The 18,066-nt window shown below is 37.5% G+C and overlaps 1 protein-coding gene across 1 annotated transcript in view; it reads right to left on the minus strand.

Annotated features, from left to right (window-relative positions):
* The window catches only part of Ryr2 (ryanodine receptor 2), a 409,294-nt gene that overhangs the window by 70,614 nt on the left and 320,614 nt on the right, over positions 1-18,066 (minus strand). The window contains exons 78-82 of the mRNA XM_033761774.1: positions 17,921-18,024; positions 16,383-16,434; positions 10,466-10,519; positions 9,224-9,247; positions 539-638 (exon numbers count right to left, since the gene is read on the minus strand). Of these exons, the coding sequence (XP_033617665.1) occupies positions 539-638; positions 9,224-9,247; positions 10,466-10,519; positions 16,383-16,434; positions 17,921-18,024 (334 nt within the window). The remainder of the gene's footprint in view (positions 1-538; positions 639-9,223; positions 9,248-10,465; positions 10,520-16,382; positions 16,435-17,920; positions 18,025-18,066) is intronic.

Raw genomic sequence — 18,066 nt, forward strand, 5'->3', positions numbered from 1 at the left:
GAAACAGGTACTGTACCTTAATTGTTAAAAAAAAAAGACTCACTCAAAATGGCTAAACATTTAAATCAAGGGTCAGGAAATGGCTGGAGGGCAAACACAGCTTGCTACTTGTGTGTGTAAATAAAGTTTTATTGGAACACAGCCATACTGTTTCCTTCTTTCCTCTGCCTGTTTTCACGTGCTGATGGTAGAAATGAAGAGTAGCAAGAGATCACAAGACCCAACAAACTGAAAGTAAACACTGTGGACTTACAAAGGAAGCTTTCAACTCCTGATTTATATGGTCAGTCTGCTAAAGTTTACTCACAGCAAAGTTTCCAAAACTTAAAGAATATGCGTGAAATAAGTCTTTTTAATAGGAGTAAGAGAACTAGCACTGGATTCTGCAGGTGACGACATTTGTGGTATTTAAGAGTTATCTGAAACAATGGTGGGCCAGAAATTCAGGGACAATAGAATCAGCAGGATTGACACCAGGAACAGCTTACAAGCAAGGAGGGGATCTACCAAAGGACCCTTCTGAGGAACACGGCCTCACCTTTGCTGGCGCTGATGGTCTGCAGCACCATCTCCGCAGCCCCTCGGTCATGCAGCCTGGCTTGCTGGTACAGAAGCTTTTGCTTTTCCATTTCTTTTTCCTGAACACAAATCCCAACCATTTATGTTGTGGAGATCAGTAAGCACATCATCTCACCATGTTTTTAGTCATCTCTTCATGTATGGGCTCTATGACAACATTATGGACCATTTCAACACCGACAATTGTTATCAAACAGTCATGTATTCAACTCTTCCATTTTTTTTCCTTTATATTTTTCTTGACAGATTTTTGGTACTGGTTTATCAGGATGGATTTTTTTTCTCAATTGAAATTGATTAGTCCAAAGCCTATTATCAGTTTTGCTCTTCATCAATGAAATGTGCACTTTCCGATTTGTACATCTGTGCATAAGTTGGTCACATTTTTGATAATCTCCCATGTCATGGCCATAACTTGATACTGCTCAGCAAGTTATCACTGAATCACAGAAAAACATGAACTGAAATGTCTTGGAGTTTAAGCAAAAGTGAAAACTCAAATGGATTAAAAAGGTAGGCTTCAACTGAATAGTGGACTCATGATACAGATCTCCCCAGTCACCCCCAAAGAATAAGAGAAGCCATGTGCCTTTATATTTTGTATTCTCTGGTGGTTACAAACAAGGCTGCATGGTGCCACTAAGAGCAATGGCTGGAGTTTGTTCTTTTCCACTTAAGCTACCACTGCAAACATAAAGAAGGAAATAAAAATAAAATATAAAGGCACAGCAAGTTCAAGACTCACTGGAGCAATCCAGTTCGCTAGAGAATTGAGACGGAACTAAGCAGTATAAGTTGCAGAACGAAAGTTGCATAGAGCCCTATGATAGCGCGTCCATCAAATGGCGTGGTAGGGAAGCTGAGTCAATGGGACATGAAACGCTCAATTAGTATCATGTCCGTTAACACAACGGCCAAAACGTGTATGACCTAAGAGCAGTAGGAGCTGCAGCAGAGGTAGCCAGAGAGACAGCTTTGCTGCCGTAAACTTTCCATCCAAAGTACGGAAATAGACACTGGAAGATGGAAGAGGTTTAAAAAATGAAGGCTTGCTAGTTACAGAATATGAAAAATAAAGTAAACTAAAAGGAGGGGGGAAAGAAATGGGCTAAAACAAATGAAAAAAGAAACCTTTAAATCAAAAGCAACCAACACAGACATTTATGCTGTTACCAGAGAGTTCTCGCCGAGGCTGGCAAATTTGTTTCTTAAATCTTTGATAATATCGTGCTGCGAAAACAAAATTGATCAGGGTTTTTTTTTTTTTCACACTATAGTATAAGCTCCTGTGGCTAAATTTTATTTTTTCTTAAATTATGTGATAGGCCTAAATGGAAGCAGAAAAAGAAAAGAAGAGGCAGCTTTGCTTCATAGTAGCCATGCTAACATCTAAAAGGTTTGCCTTCATGTTTAAACCTCTTCCTGTGAAGTCAAAAACAAAACGAAAACAGAACCACACAGACACACAAAATCATACTGTTGGTACAACACGGTTTCAGAAGAACTGAAAGAAGGCCCTTTTGTCTGCTCTTCAGGTGCTACTTAAAATTGATGAGCAACATTTGATTCTTCCTTTTAGACCCAACAATCTTTTACTTTCCTTCCATCACCAGAACTAAAAATGGAGCTTTCGCATACAGTTTAACCAACTCCTTTTATGAAAAGAGTTTTTTTTGTTGTTGTTTCATTTTTTTTTAAGGAAGAATAAGATAAGAGCATATTAGCTTAGGGAATTTCTCTGCATTTTCACCGAATAGACTCAGAAAGAATCATACTTCTACTGACCCCAAAGAAGAAACCGTCAATGTCATCAGGAAATCACAGAAGACAAACAATGACAGCAGGCTTTGAACTTGGAGACAACAACCAACAATGTGCCACTTGTGCTCCAGAACTGGGGATGACAACTTGCACTCAGATCTAAGCACCCAGAACCCTCTTAGCAGCTGAAACTATACACGATGCATAACTCAAGAAGATTAAGAAACTGACAAGTCATTAAACACCGTTGTTTAAAAATAAATTCCCTGGGCAAAGATCACTCTCATTTTTTTTTAATCTGGCATCTAAAAATCAACAAAATATGTCAGGGGAGATAATGAGACTCATTTGCAAAAAAATATATATCATTGAGCCAAAAACAAATACTGATCTAGAAGCAGAAAAACCTGTATTTCACAAAGAAGAACCAGGCCAACCTGTGCCTTGAATTCCCTGTAAGATTCAGATGGAAAGCCTCTCTTCAGAACTCCATAACTCTATTTCCGCCTGCTGTTTTGTCCTTTGAGAATTGTTTCAGGGTATATAATTTACTTTTCTCACTGGGAAATTTTTATCATAAGATTTTTAAAAAACCTAGAAAACTAAAGATTTCAGACACTAAAATGATATATTGCATGAGAAGGGAAAATTTTTATTTCAAATTTAATGCATATATGTTTTTCTAAGCAAAGTGAAGACAGATTCTTTTTTAAGTATCTTATTCAGGGATAGAAAATCTTAAAAGCATCTTTTAAATATAGAGTTTCTCCCTCTACCCAGACCTGATTAATCTGCTATAGGGTCTTAGATAAACATCATTGTGCCTTCAACCTGCACTTTAATCTTTAAATTATTCCAAGGTTACCAAAAAAGGTTAAGAAAAATAAGATCAGTTTCACAATTTGAATCTTCCCTTAGGCAAAAAGTTTTCATTGTCCAAAGCAATCAAGAATTATCAGCTGTCATCCTCATAGGATCAGTTTAAATGTTTTCAGGGCCAAATGTAGTCATAAAGAACACTCATAATCAAATCTCTTGCACTGAATGGAAGTATTCCACACCATGGCTTCCTTTTTCTAAAACTGAAGTTTGTAATGAAAAAGCTAATATTCATCTGCGAGTGTTTCAAATTTTTTAACACTTGCTGTAGGAAAGTATGGTAGAAAGCCTGATCTTAATTTTGTAAAATTTCAAATAATACTATAACTGAATTGTTGAGCATTTCATTATATTACACCTTGTCCTCATGAAAAATTTAATCCCAACAAGAAAACTAATGACATAATGAACTCTTAATTTTATGTAAGTTCAAGTTTCTGGAAAGCTTGAAATCACATGTGGTGACATTCCACAACAAATCTATAACATAGATTTGGGGGATTGAATTTATTCTTGGAAGGTTCTATTTCATATTCTTCGGAATTTTTTGTCTTACTCTGTTATTAATAAGTATATGGTTCTTTACTAAATCAGGAAAAGGTACAGATGGGTATGTATGTATGCAAGTTAAACATTTATTACCTATAAAACATTTTCACTGTGATAATCTTGCTCTATCAAGGACAGAATTTACAATCTTGCACAAAAGGTCTGATTAAAAAGTAATAAAGATTTATTCCCTTTTCCAATATTTATGCATTTAGAATTGTGACTGTTCTAAAAAATGAAAAAAAAACTTATGTACAAACAGAAAACCGGAAAATAAGTTTAAAGATGGCTATGACTCTGGGAACATCCTAGTGAAAGTTCTTCCCTCCAAGAAGAAAAGGCAGAGGTGCAGCAGTAGGTGTGATCTGCTGAGGGTCATACAGCACCCAGCTGAGAATCTAGGTCTCCAGTCGTGTGTGTAGACCTGTGCTCCCTGTCCTATAAATGTTTCTCTGTGGGATTCCTTAACTTGTTTTTAGCATGGAAGTCAAAAATTTTAAGTGTAGCAATAACAACAAATACTTATGTAGAACCTACTGTGTGACAGGCAATGTTCTGAGTGGCTTACATATTAGTTAACATCGTAACATCCTATGATGTAGACACTACATTAGTTCCAATAGAGAAAGAGAGATGGAAACTAAACTCACATATAAGGGTGGTGGACTAGGCTCCACACACAGGTAGTTTATCTAGTGTCTGTGTTCTTAATGAATGTACTCTCCATTTATTGCACGTAATTGAGTTAAGCAAAAATGTTGAATGGGATTTTTTTAAAACAATAGTGTATGATGACAAATTACTGTGCATATTAAAATGTTCAATTCTACATTTAAATACATGCTTTCTATATAGCTTGTCACATAGGCTTACGTTACTACTACACATAAATTGTTAAATACAACATAGAAGAATATGCTCCTAGACTTTCCTTGTACCTAGGGCTGTACCGCACTTCCACTTAACTCCACTCTTTATATGTTGGCCATCTGCCTTGCTCCTGAACCAAAATGGCCCTAGAAATGGCTTACGTTACACAGTACTTATAAAACCTGACTGCTATCACCACAAGCATTCACGAAAGAGAACCCCCTGGGTGTGAGAGACTACACTAGCTGGGCAGTTTTTTGTTTTTGTTGTTGTTGTTGTTGTTGTTATTTGGTACCGGTGATCGAACTCAGGTCTTTGTGCTTGAGAGGCAGGAGGCAGAACCACTGAGCTAAATCCCTGGCCCCTAGTTTGTTTTTCTGTTTTTGTTTTTTGTATGCTTTTGTTTTGGTTGTTTTTGTTTTTTCCTGGCTGGGTAGTTAACAGGCTGGACGGAAGGTGGCTCTGGCTTCCCCAGTGGCTGCTGGGCAGAGCCAGTTAATATCCAAAGGAAGCTTGAAGAAAGGCACTCTAGTGACCACTAAGAGATAGGAGATGCTAGTCTTTCTTCCCCAAGAGGTGATATTCCGTGGTGCATGCGGCCCCTCTGCAAGCATCCACACAGCTGAGCTGTATTGCTGGATTCACAGGGTCAGCTCAAGAACACACTACTTATATCTACCCTCCCTCCTTTCCTGCATCATTTCTCCCTCACTCTTGCTTCTCTGGAATTGTAATACCCTCATTCTCAATAAAGAATTGGCATATAAGCTTTTGGTTTCTATTGTCTAGGGCTAAGATGTATGATCAGTACTTGAGACCAACAATTTCATAAATGAAGCTGGAAGAATGCATCAGTATTCGACAACACTGGCCCACAAAATTCCTCTCTCTTTTCCCCTCTACAACTCAATGGCAACATATTACTCCACAGTTTGGATACCATATACAGCTTTTACGTAGGAGTTAAAGAATTATAAATTTTCTTAAGAAGGAATCATAGATACAATATTTTTATCTAGAGCTATATATTCAATATTTAGGCATTTAAAGGTTCTATTAAATCCATTCAAAGTTTAAATCATGCAGCTATTCATAGGGGGCAGTACATCTTATAGCCAATTCATTCTTTCAGAATTACCAGAAAATTTAATTCTTCAAAGTTAGATATTTGAAGCAATCCGACAGAAGTCCTTTTATCAATGGAATAGTGCTAAATAATATTAGCACATAAGCCATTTTGTCTCCAAATTGATTCTTCCACACTTCACAGTACACACACTGAAATATGCATATATGAACTGGGTACTGGTCAGAGTGCTTTAGCAGACTGGTACCATTGCAGTTATATAGGAGGCACACCCAGGAGAAAATACACTAATCTCTTAGGTTTTTAATTATAGAATCTCAGTTCTTCCACAGGGATACTGAGTAGTGAAGACCCAAGAAATTATCCTTAATAGACAGTAATAGAATCTCAGGGACTCAGAATAAAATTCACCCATGAGCTAGAAATTGGGCATTGGCCCAAGAAGATGCACCTTGTCCATTACCTGAGAAAGGTGGCCCGGAGAAAGAGATCAGTCCCTACCCTTCTCACTTAAGCTCCACCACTGATGACTTAGGCTTTTCAGGGAGTGTAAATCTACATCATAGCAATTTTATTTTCCAAAGACATGCTTCCACTGAAAAATCGCTTTATTTCATACCCTCATATTTCAGGCCAAGGAATAAAGAAGCAACCATACGAATAATAGATCCATGTATGAAGAAAAGTCATAGTTAGAAAAAAAGTGGCCCATTGTGATACCAAAGCGCTTAAATGATCTCAGTAAAGGAAAAGTATTGTGCTCAGAAAAATGAATTTATTTGATTTCAAACATTATTTATCTGTTATTTTTATTACTATTATTTGATCGGGCTCATGAAAAATTTAATGCTTAGTAAAATAGTTGCAATAATTAACTTTTGAGGTAACTGGTAAAATAATTTCTTTCCTTTCAATTAGTTCTGGCTCTTTATTTAACTGTCTTTTAAAAATTTTTAATAGTGAAAAAGCCATAAATCTAAAAATAATTAAGTATGCAATAGTTATTAAATAGTTATAGGAAAAGCATATTTATATTATCTTATACATAAAACAGAGAACTAAATTACTAATTTAAATTGGAAAATACTTCTTATTTCAGCCTTATTTTATTTAATTGTTACTGGGGATTGGACACAGGCCCTCCATATTGAGATACATGCCCAGACCCCGTTAAAAATTTATTATCTTGGGATTGAGTCCAAGGCCTCCCTACATTGCCCAGGTGGGACTCAAAAAATGTGATTCTCCTGCCTCAGCCTCCCAGAGGGCTGGGATTACAGATGTACATCACTTTATTAAGCTTTCCTGTATTCCTCATGGAAGATTTCCTTTTAATATCAAACTTAACATATCTACTTATTTTCTTTCCCAATGTCTGTATTGAATACCAGTAAAGAATTTAAGTAATAACTGCAACAAATATTAACCATCAACTAGTAAAAGCAATAAAACTCACCATGTATTTTATGTTCTGTACAAACTTCTTTAACATAATTTGATATAAGAACTATTAAAGCTGCCAAATAACCCTTCAGATTCACAACTCCTATGAAAATGTTCACTATTAGACTGTACAAGTTATGTCACACCACAGACATATTAGTGTAAAAAGTCTAGTAAATTTTAAAAAATGTAATAACCCAAATGTCTGCTTAAATTTTTCAGTGGTCTTACTGGTATCACATAAACAGTCTCTAGATGAGTATCTTCATAAATGATTGTATACAACTCGTTTTCGACAGTGGATTCTTTCATATTGCTTTCTCTCGGAGCATATATGTTACAGACTACCACCTTATAAAATGAGTCATGAATAATAAGTTGTAAGTCCAGAATCCCATGAAGATCAGTGGAACAACTGGTTGGTTAGAGAATGAAAACCTCCAAATTTGGTCTACTGTGTCACACTTACAAATATGTGGCAATTATTAGCGACTTAAAAATCACGTCATATGCAGCTGACCTGCGCCCCCTATTTTGGGATTACAGCATTTCATCACGATGTAAACTTGCCCATCATTCTAAATCCAAAGGCAGCACTTTCTCTCCAGTCGGGCGGCACACCTCCCCTGATTTTTACCCTTCGCTTGTCCTGAATTCTATACTCTGCTTGCTGAGATTCCACTGTCAGCACTTCCCAGACCTCTTTCTGGAATAAGGAGCCTTTTCCCAAGTCACCAAATTGGATCCTATTTACCAAACTGGACTTGCTTCTAGATTTCCCTAAAACTTCACGCTTCTTTCAAAATAAAGTAGTTTTCTTGACAAATCCTCCTCGGCCTGTCCTGCCCTATCCACCCTTACTATGTGTCTCAATAGATTCAAGAGGCACGAGTATTTGAGTATTTGTATTAACCAGGTGACCAGACCTCTGGTGATATTAGAGGTTCTTACACATTTTAATCCTTCAACAATTCACAAGAATTCCACCTAAAATAAAAATAAAAATCTATCAAGTTATCACTGGGCCCATTATTACATTATTACTTAACATTATGTTATTATGTTATCAAGTCATGGGCCCATAAAGTGTTATTAAGTGTTGTGTCCACTGTGTCCCAATCACCACTGTATGCATCAGATTGGAACTGTGTCAGGCAGTGTTTTTATGCATTCTGTTTCTAAAATTTACAAGGTTCAGGAAATATTGTAGGAACAATATGTTCTTCCAAACATAATAACGAGCTAAACAGTATAATTTGTGTCTCCTAAATAATTTAGTCTGAACTTATTTTAGCAGCAAATATCCCATTTTTTAACAGGAGAAGTAGAGTAGTTTTCATTTACAGACTAGAAAACTTTGTTTTTGGTGGTGGTATGCAAGCCCCCTCCCTACCAAAGGCCTCATAGGAGGGCACTGTCTACCTGAGATGTTTACAATCAATTTTCCTAAGAAATAGTGTGATAAAATGAAGTTTACACTCAACATACAAATTATAATTCTTGATCGAAATGTTTTCTTAGAAAATAAATCTCAGATCAAATATTTAAACCATGAAGAGACAGAAATAGTCATGTGGTTCTTCCCTTTAATAAAATGCCAACATCAATACTGAAATCACGGTGTATCATCTATGGGTACTAGTAGCACAATGAAAAACAGACTTCCGCAGAATCCAACTAGCAATACCATTTACCAGGTCTGTTTTCAAGTAACAAGACTGGCATAGAAAACATCAAGAGGGATGAGACCAAAAAAAATCCCTAAATAAGCATTCATCTGATAAAGGGCTGGGCGGTTTTATCCAGTATAGTCTGCGGGTCAAAGTTTTCACGGAGGGGGATAAAATTTCAAAATATGATTCATTCAAATTGCAAGAAGAATAAACCAAGAAAAGGATACTTAAGAGACCAATTGCTTTGGAGCTACAGACGTCTAGAAAGATTTTCAAAACCTTTTGTCACAAAAGAGTCCAAGATGTTGGGTCTAACAAAGGTAAATGTCACAAGAAACCAAAACTCAGACCCAGACAAATACACACATATACATAGTTTTACCTTGCTGCGTTGGGATCCTGTGACCTTAAGGAAGGGGTGAGGACAAGAAGCAAAATAGCAATAAACAATTGCTCTGAACACAACCAAGAGACCATAAATGGTATGTGCTTCAGGAAAACAATATCATTTGCTGTATGTAGCTCACTCTTATTTATTTGTATCCTAACATACAGACGGATTTGAGGCTAGAACACACAGTTTACACAGGAAATTAATCTTATGGGATTTTCCCCAGCCAGCAATAGTCATGCATCATTTTCAAAGTAGTTTGTTTTCATATTTTTTCACATACTAACTTCAGTGCTGCAGGAATGCAGATAAAAGTTGTTCCAGTAAGTGGCACTGATTGCTTTCAGTTCATTCTTTGGCTACACATTTTTGTGGGTCCACCCTAATTAAAGATTCCTTGCTGGCTATTGATATATTTCCAGATTTCTAGCTCAAAGTCCAGCCATGTAAATTAATAAGAAAAAAAAAAGAGTCTAATCTAACCCATTTCCTTCACTCGATTTCTTTCTGAAAATTCTAAGAAAAAAAGCCAATAAATAAGAAAAGTAATAGCAATAAATAGCGATTCTCAGAAAAAAGCGAAAGTACACTCAAAGCAAGGGGAGAACAGTATTAGCCTTTCTTCCAGCTAATTAACACGAAGCAGCATTTCACATTCCATGAGATATTTAAAGGCTGAGACTACTTAAGAAAGTCATCATGAAATAGAATTGAATCCTAGGAACAGATGCTCTCCTACCTCATGCACGCAAACTGCATCCCGCATCATGTGCCAACACCTACATATGTGCAGGGAATGAGTGACCCAATCGGGCAGAAATCAAGAGGCCAAATTGTTTTCAACTTTAATTCAGGAAAAGGAATACCAAACCGAGGGTACGATTAAAAGGTTAACGCCAGGTGGCTCTTCCATACATATTTTCCACACGCATCGCTTCGAAATTCCAAACATCACTGAGACACAGCAGTCTGAAGCAACTTCGCCTCTCAGCGAGCTCGGGAACACTCATTCTCAACACATGGGCTCTCCTCTATCGTTCAGCTACACTATGCTCCCCGGTCTTAACCTCAGCAAACGCTAGGACTCGGTTCTGTCCACCCAGCTCTGACATGCAGTTCCTCGACACAGTAAGCTGCGACAAGCCATGAAGCGAGGAACATAAAGGTCTGTTACGAGCTATGAAACAATGTTCCAACACAGAGCAAAAGCGATTCGAGGAGGGTTCATCTTACTTCGAAGCTCTTCACTTCTTCTTCACTATCATCATCCTCTTCCTCATGACAACTCTAAGGCAGGGGTAAAACAGAAAAGGAATGAGAATACGGGGGGCTGAGAGCACACGAGGCGCATTTCACATAGAAGACCAAATAATCTGCATGATTTATCATTAACATCGCTTCAGTACATCCGTGTCAGACAGAATACGTAAGACACGATCAATAAATTTAGGAACCACAAGAGAATTGTAATGTATACTTTGTGCTTTTATCAACATAAAATATAACTGCCCATTTTATACATAGCGAGATAATTACAATGTCCATATGATACTACACATACTATTTATTTATGCATTGCCTTTGTTCAAACCAAACTACAAGCCCTAAAGAGGATTCTGCCCTCTTTTTTTTTTTCTTTTTATTGAGTTTACTGGTACATTTTAGATATACAGCACAGTTACATTCATCATTGGGATCTTGTACCTTTACAGGACAGGTCTCGGTTCTCATTTTTTCCCCTTGTCCCTGCTCTCCCTTCACCCCCTCCTCCCCTCCCCATTTACAAACACTTTATTTCCATTTTTCATTTTCTCATATTTTTTTCTTTTCCCTTATTACCCTTCCCCTACCCTTCCCACTTTCCCTACACCTTTAGCCCCTTTCTTCCTATTTCACATTGTCCATTAGGATCTTATGTACCATTATAGTTTTTCACACAAGAGAAACTATTCAGTATTTACACATGTGACATTTATTTCACTTAGGAGTATATCCTCAAAATGTATCCATTTTCCTATGAATGACTCTAATTTCTCATTCTTGATGGCTGAGTAGTATTCCATTTTATAGAAAAACCACATCTTCTTTATCCAGTTTCCAACTGATGGGCAAATGATGCGCTCTTTTTTTATGCTGCCATTATAATGCACTAATACAGCTGATCCATGTAATAAACATTAATTAAAATGAAAAGGGAGCAGTGCCCATTCGTTAAAGTGATCTTGTAATTTTTAAGTTAATTTTTATTGTATTTGCCCCAGAGGAAGAAAATGAAATTGTTACTGACTTTGTTCTAGTTATACATAAAAGCAATAAAACTGACTATTCCATTCTTTTCCCCAGAAAGGATTAAGGAGGTATACTAAGCCATTCAGGTGTTCTTATCTAATTCACACCACTGAAACTGGCTTGCTAAGAAGGTGAGGTTTGCCAGGGGACATGGGCTCAAGAGACAGGGTGTCTGGCCCACCCCTGATGAGCCTGTCTATGCATTATAAGTCACTTCATCTCTCTGTCTTTCTGTCTTCATATTTAAGATGGGAATAAGAGAAACATCTGGATTCTGAAAAGGATCAATTGAGTTAATATCCATAAAATGTGTGCCACTTGAGAAAAAGTACTTGAAAAATAATAAGATTTTTTGTGCTTTTCATAAACCTCACTGCTACTATTATGCTTTGGGATGTGGAGTGTAATGGTGACCAAGGAATCTGGTCCTTAACTAACGCCTATGGTAGGAAGAAACAGTCTTTCAAGTGGGGCCGTTTCAACCCTTTTAAGTTATTACTTATGTTTGGGAAGAGACAAACGGGGAAGTCTAAGTTGTAAATCAGAAAAATACTTTAACTCAGTGAGTCACCGCGCTTTGGGAATGGAGATGAGAGAGACCAGACCATATAAATGACGATTCCCCAGTGATAAACTCTAAGAGCTCTGTCACATTCCTTCATTCGCTCAACAAACATTTATGGCGCTCACAGTTTTCATTTAGAATAACAGGCACGGGGACATGGTTTGTAGAGGAGGAAATAAATACAGGTGGAGACACAGACTTGTAACAGTTTTGCCATGAGGGTAAAGTGACAGACTTCTATGGACTGGCACCAAACTCTAATGGATCTCCAGCAACTGTGTGATGCACTGAACAGAAATATAAGGATCTGAAGGCACAGGATAATATTCTTCCAGTTACAAACTGCATCCATGTAGCATACACAAGAATGCTAAGCAAACAGGGAATTACATTAGTTCTGAAGAGTGGGACCAGGCTTCATTTAAATTATGAAGCATTTCTTTAGTGGTGAAACCACTCCATCAGAGTAAAGCAGCGTCAGACACTGGGGAAGGGAGGGTAGGTAGTGAAGAGACACCCCGACAAATCAAACCAGGGTGATCATGATGAAGATGCCAAAGGATGTCTCAACAGTAAACGTAAACCAAGGGGCAAAAATAGAGTGACAACACATTAATGCATACACTGAGATTCTTTGGTATGAGTTCCTTCACACTGGAGGTATCTGTCATGGACATGACAATTGTAATAATAGGCACAACAAGAGAAACAACAACAAATTAACCTAAAGTTTAGAATAAAGTATGACTTCAAAAATACAAAGATATTTGGGGCTGGGGATTTAGCTCAGTGGCACCACACCTGCCTCACAAATGCAAGTCCTGAGTTTGACCCCCGGTACCAAGGAAAAAAAAAAAGATTTTAAAAGATTTTTCAAATTCTCAATAAAGCAAGGAACAGCATATGATTTAGAGCAGATGCTATAGTAATAGTAAGATGGAAGACATAGAACTATTCATCAGCGTTGTTTCAGAATTTCTACCAAACAAGAATGATTTTTAGATACAGATAAGTACCTAGCCAATAAAATGAAAATAAATACCCAATTTAATATTTATTTGGCTGGCAAAAATCAATGAGTCATATAAAATCAAGTATTAGAAAGAATATTGACTCTCGGAATTTCTCTTAAACATTATTGCCAAAAATATAAATTGATGTTCTAACTTTGGAAAACAGTTTGATATTTTCTCTTTAAGCTGAACATTCACAGGTCTTATAGCTCTTGAGTCTTGGCAATAGGAGACATCATCTAAGAATATGAATTTCAATAACTGTTCACAGTAACAAAAATATGATGCAACACAAAAATCCAAGAAGAAAAAATTAAAGCCAGGCCTACTGGCCCATGCCAGTAATCTCAGTACTCTGGGAGGATGAGGCATAAAGATTGCAAATTCTAGCCCAGCCTGGGAAACGTAGTGATACCCAGTCTGAAAGCAAAAACAAAAATGGCTGAAGATATAGGTCAAGGCAAAGAAGACCTAGGGCTCGGAAAGAGGGAAGGGAAGGGAAGGGAAGGGAAGGGAAGGTGTGGACATTGAGGGAACACGACACTTGGAACAGAACAATGGCCTTGGCTCAATGGGTGGAATAAACAGAAGTGGTATAGAGTGCCTGGCTGGCCCTGCCCAATGTCCCTGAATGGGATATACTCGTAAGGGAAATAAACAAATCACACATGTGCAAATACCGAATAGTTTCTCTGGTGGAAGGAAGGAAGGAAGGAAGGAAGGAAGGAAGGAAGGAAGGGAGGGAGGGAGGAAGGAAGGAAATGAGAAAGAAAGGAAGAAGCCAGCCCGCCCATATGCTCTGGGCTGGTAAGTGCACAACTAGAAAGCTGTTCAGTTAGTCCCTGGGTAGAAAATACTGATAAACCGGAGCACAGAGAATGAACTGAGAGATCCAAGCCTGGCATTCCTTGGATACATTGAACAGAAAAAGGCATGAGATTATTTTGTTATGAAGAGGAAGCTCTTGAGAGAAAAGGAGAACATCATCAAATATTTGACCATCTATGGATAGTTGAGACAAAGCTTTAAGAAACAGCTAAAGAAAATGTGAAGACAATCTTCAATCACAAAGAAGAACTTTAGTAATCAGAAATGGTCTTTTCTCAAACTGGGAGCTTCTCACTTTTTTGTTCACATGCTCATGAGTTCTTAGGCAGCAAAGGACACCCAAGCAGTAGGTGCAAAACCCCTCAGATGCGGGATCCTCAACAGTGGTCCGGCAAAATTCCACCTGATGCATCTAAGGACAAACCTTTCTTGAACTTGTACTTGGTTTTGAGAATTGGTAGAAAGAAAGAAGCCACATGACCAAGAAGACCACTGTGCCACAAATCTATAGAAAACAACCTGAGTGAGGCTTTCTATTCTGTCTGGAATCCTTTTAAAATTCTAGTCAATACACCATGCCAACTGGCACAGTATCTCTTCTTTCAGCTCTTCAATCTCCTACCTTCTAGTCCAGAGTCAGCCTCAGCAGGTAACTGTCCTTTATTTAAGGAGAGAGCAGGTGATGTTTCAGCTTGCCCTTATCCTGCTGGGCACCCACCCCTTCTTCCTTTCCATTACAAAGGAAGAAGACTTCTTTCTATCTTTGAACTCCATGTTTGTTAACTATAGTTTTTAACCCAGTAACTGGACATACAATCAATGTAATGGTCCATGATCTAAAAACAATTTTTTGTTTAAATAAGATATCAGATTGTAACACTCATAAGAAGAGTATGATTTCATGAAACTTTTCTTTCAAGGTATGAATTTTGTATTTCTCTAAATATACTGGGTAAATATACTTCTTCTGTGTGTTAAAATAAAATTAGAAAGCCCCAGCATTTCCTTTTCCATGGTTGTTACTACTCCTGGCCTCACTCCAGATTATCCTCTTGTCTGTTCTAGGAGCTTCTTCCCACTAGGGGACAGATGTGCTTAGATTTCCCTTTTAAAAAACTGAAAAAAATCAATGGCAAACAAACCAAAATAACTCCCCTTTTATGTCACTGTTCTATCTGGACATTGGCCATTTTGTATCTTTCATCTCCTCAGTTTCTCTGCGTAGGAATGTCTAATCACACCTCACACCTAAAGCCCTACTTACTTTCCACAATCCAGCACTTGTATGCCCTAGGGCCCTTCTCCACAGTCCTCTGACACTGTGTCACCACCCCACACACACGCACATGCACACACTAATATCTCTCCATTTTGTGTGTGTGTGCGCACACATGCAGGTGTATGCATATGGGCTCTTAATCTTCTGACCCTTGATCTTACAAGGTGAGTCCAAGGCCGTCTTCTCTTTCATGCTGTCTTCTCTTCTGGGGTTAGATCATCATCCACCCCTATGGCTTCAGTGGCCACTAGTGTTACTGAATCCCAAATCTGTACTTAGAAACCTTATCTGAGACACTGAATGTGAGACATTATATCCAATCACATGATTGAAATCTCCACTTAGATGTCTTACAAGCCCCTTTAACATGTCCAAGATTTAACTGGCTCTCTTCCCTCTTTACCAAATACCCGTAATCATTCGGGCGATCCCTGGCCCAGTATATGGTACATAAATCAGCAGCCCCAACAAAACCTTGAGTCTTCTTTTCCACCCATCTCCCTACTCATCCTTGTCTTAGGAGCAAATCAAATAAGCATTCAGTCGTTACAGCAAGGTTCAGTCATCCTTCACCAATCAAGAGCTCCCTTAAGCAGGCCACACCACTGTGTTATATAACCTATTTCCAACATCCCCAGTAATTCTTCTACTATTTATCAGTTTTAAAATAATCACTCATTTAAATTTTGTCTTCGCATCAGATTAAGTCTAAAAAGTAATGTGCACATTATTTTTTTTCTCATTCACCATGTTGTCTTCAGTACTTTCATATGCAGTATTTGTTGAAGGAATGTTTGGAAAGTTGATAAGCTCTCAATACGTAAAAAGTTAAAATAAAAGCAAGGCTTATCTGTCCATAGAGCACAGATTCATGCAACAAATGAAAAGCTGAGATCTGTGTGTCTTTTGCTTCTAAAATTTAACATTTTTCTTTAATTTAAAAATATGTAGATTCTTATCCTTTGTCAAATGAAAATTATTTCCCTTTATTAAAATAAAGCATTAAAAGTAAGAAGAAAAGGGATGGCAGGGGTATGGGGAAAAAACAAGAACCAAGATAAACCATATAAAGGTACAAGATCCCAATGTTAAATGTAACTATTGTTTGCTTTAAATGTACCAATAAACTTAATGAAAAAAGAAGAAGAAAAAAAAGTAGGAAGAGTATTTACTTACTTTTGCCATAATATCTGCATAGGCCATATATAAAAAATCTTCCTCCAGTTTGCTATGAAAAACAAGAAAAAAAAAACCCATAAATTCTTAAGAAGAAAGCTATTCACATATGGACATACCATCATTGTATAAAATAATTTTTGCTCACAAATATTCTTTTAAAAATTAAAGAAATAGCAAATTTAGATAAGAGTAATTATTTAAAAATGTTAGAATAAAAAAAAATTTAAAAAAACAAGTACTCCTAACCAGCCATCCCTCCTTACCTTCCCAAAGAGGCTTCAAGTCTTGGAAAATAAATGGTCTATTGATTTACACAGAAATGTAATGAATTTAATTTTCTTCAAACTACAAAATTTGAAACAAGCAAATTTAAATAATATATGAGCTTTCAACAGCAGAAGTGATATCTGACATCTGATGGACTTTCCAAATTAGTGTTATAGTTTTAAACTAAAATGTCATAATGATGATTCTTAAAAACTGAGAAAGGGCAAAATATACTATCTTCTATTTAAAGAAGTATGGAAATCATTGATACATGAAAAACATTTCCATCAAAAAATATCTAAAATCTGAAAAGCTATTTTAGCAGTTTTAACTTTAGCTACAAGAAAAATTTACTTATGAGAAGTACCTCATTACCTGACAATGGCAGAGTTGCTCTATGCTTAGGGATGAGATGGTTTGGTTAGTTGGGAAGTAATAAGAGAGAAATGGTGAGATAGGATGGATCACAGGGAGAATGTACATTGTTACGGCATGCACAGCGATCACATGAACTCCTCAGGGATTCTGGGAAGACTCATGTGGCTACGGACTGATAATTAAATCATCTGCCTAGTTCTGCAGAGAACAGGCAGGATCTGGAGCAGAGCCGGCTTTCACAAAGAAGGGGAGCAGGTAAGGGTTCTCTGCAACGTCCCATGTGTAGGGCCAATCACTGCAGTGCTCCTCTAGCAAGCAGAAGCTGGGAGATTTGTCAGTCCTAAGAGTACCTTTCTTCTTTGACTCTGTAAAAGCTGACCCTTTGTGGCTTTGGTGCATTTGTATGACTAAGACTACACGAGGGAAGAAAAGTAGGCAACATCCTCTGAAGAGCTCTCAGAGCTACTCTTAAGTCGAGATGACAGCTCACCCAGTCCCTAAAGGCCTCCTAAGTTCCCTCACAATGCACACACAATCTACCAGGAAATCCTGGCGTTACCACTGGTCTCCATACAGTTTTGGCACGGGCATATTCTTTGGTTTCTTGTATTAATAAAAACTATTTATAAAAACATAGTTTCATTAAGAAGAAATGGACTCAACTAAATCAGCTAATCATAAAGTTGTAAAGAAAATCAGAATTTACAGGAAGCCACTAATGGATGAAAATGAGTGAACGCTGGCCCAGGGCGAGAGACAGATCTCCAAACAGCCTTCTCTTCTGACAAGGGTCAGATGACACTGAAACGCGAGTACATGACACAGAAGACTCAGACACCAATTTCTTTATTTGCCGTGCCTATGTACCACACAAACCCTTTCAACCATACCATTTCTCGGTTAAAGCCGTGCGACTAAACAGGAGGATCAGCTGGTGCAGAGGATCAACTCTCTTACTGGCTTCATCTTCTTCTTGAGGTTCGGCCCCAGGTTTCTACAAAAAAAAAAAAAAAAAAAAAAAAAAAAAGTTTTACAA

The sequence above is a fragment of the Fukomys damarensis genome, unplaced genomic scaffold (assembly GCF_012274545.1).
Source record: "Fukomys damarensis isolate Sample0158 unplaced genomic scaffold, DMR_v1.0_HiC HiC_scaffold_10, whole genome shotgun sequence".
Classification (NCBI taxonomy): Eukaryota; Metazoa; Chordata; class Mammalia; order Rodentia; family Bathyergidae; genus Fukomys; species Fukomys damarensis.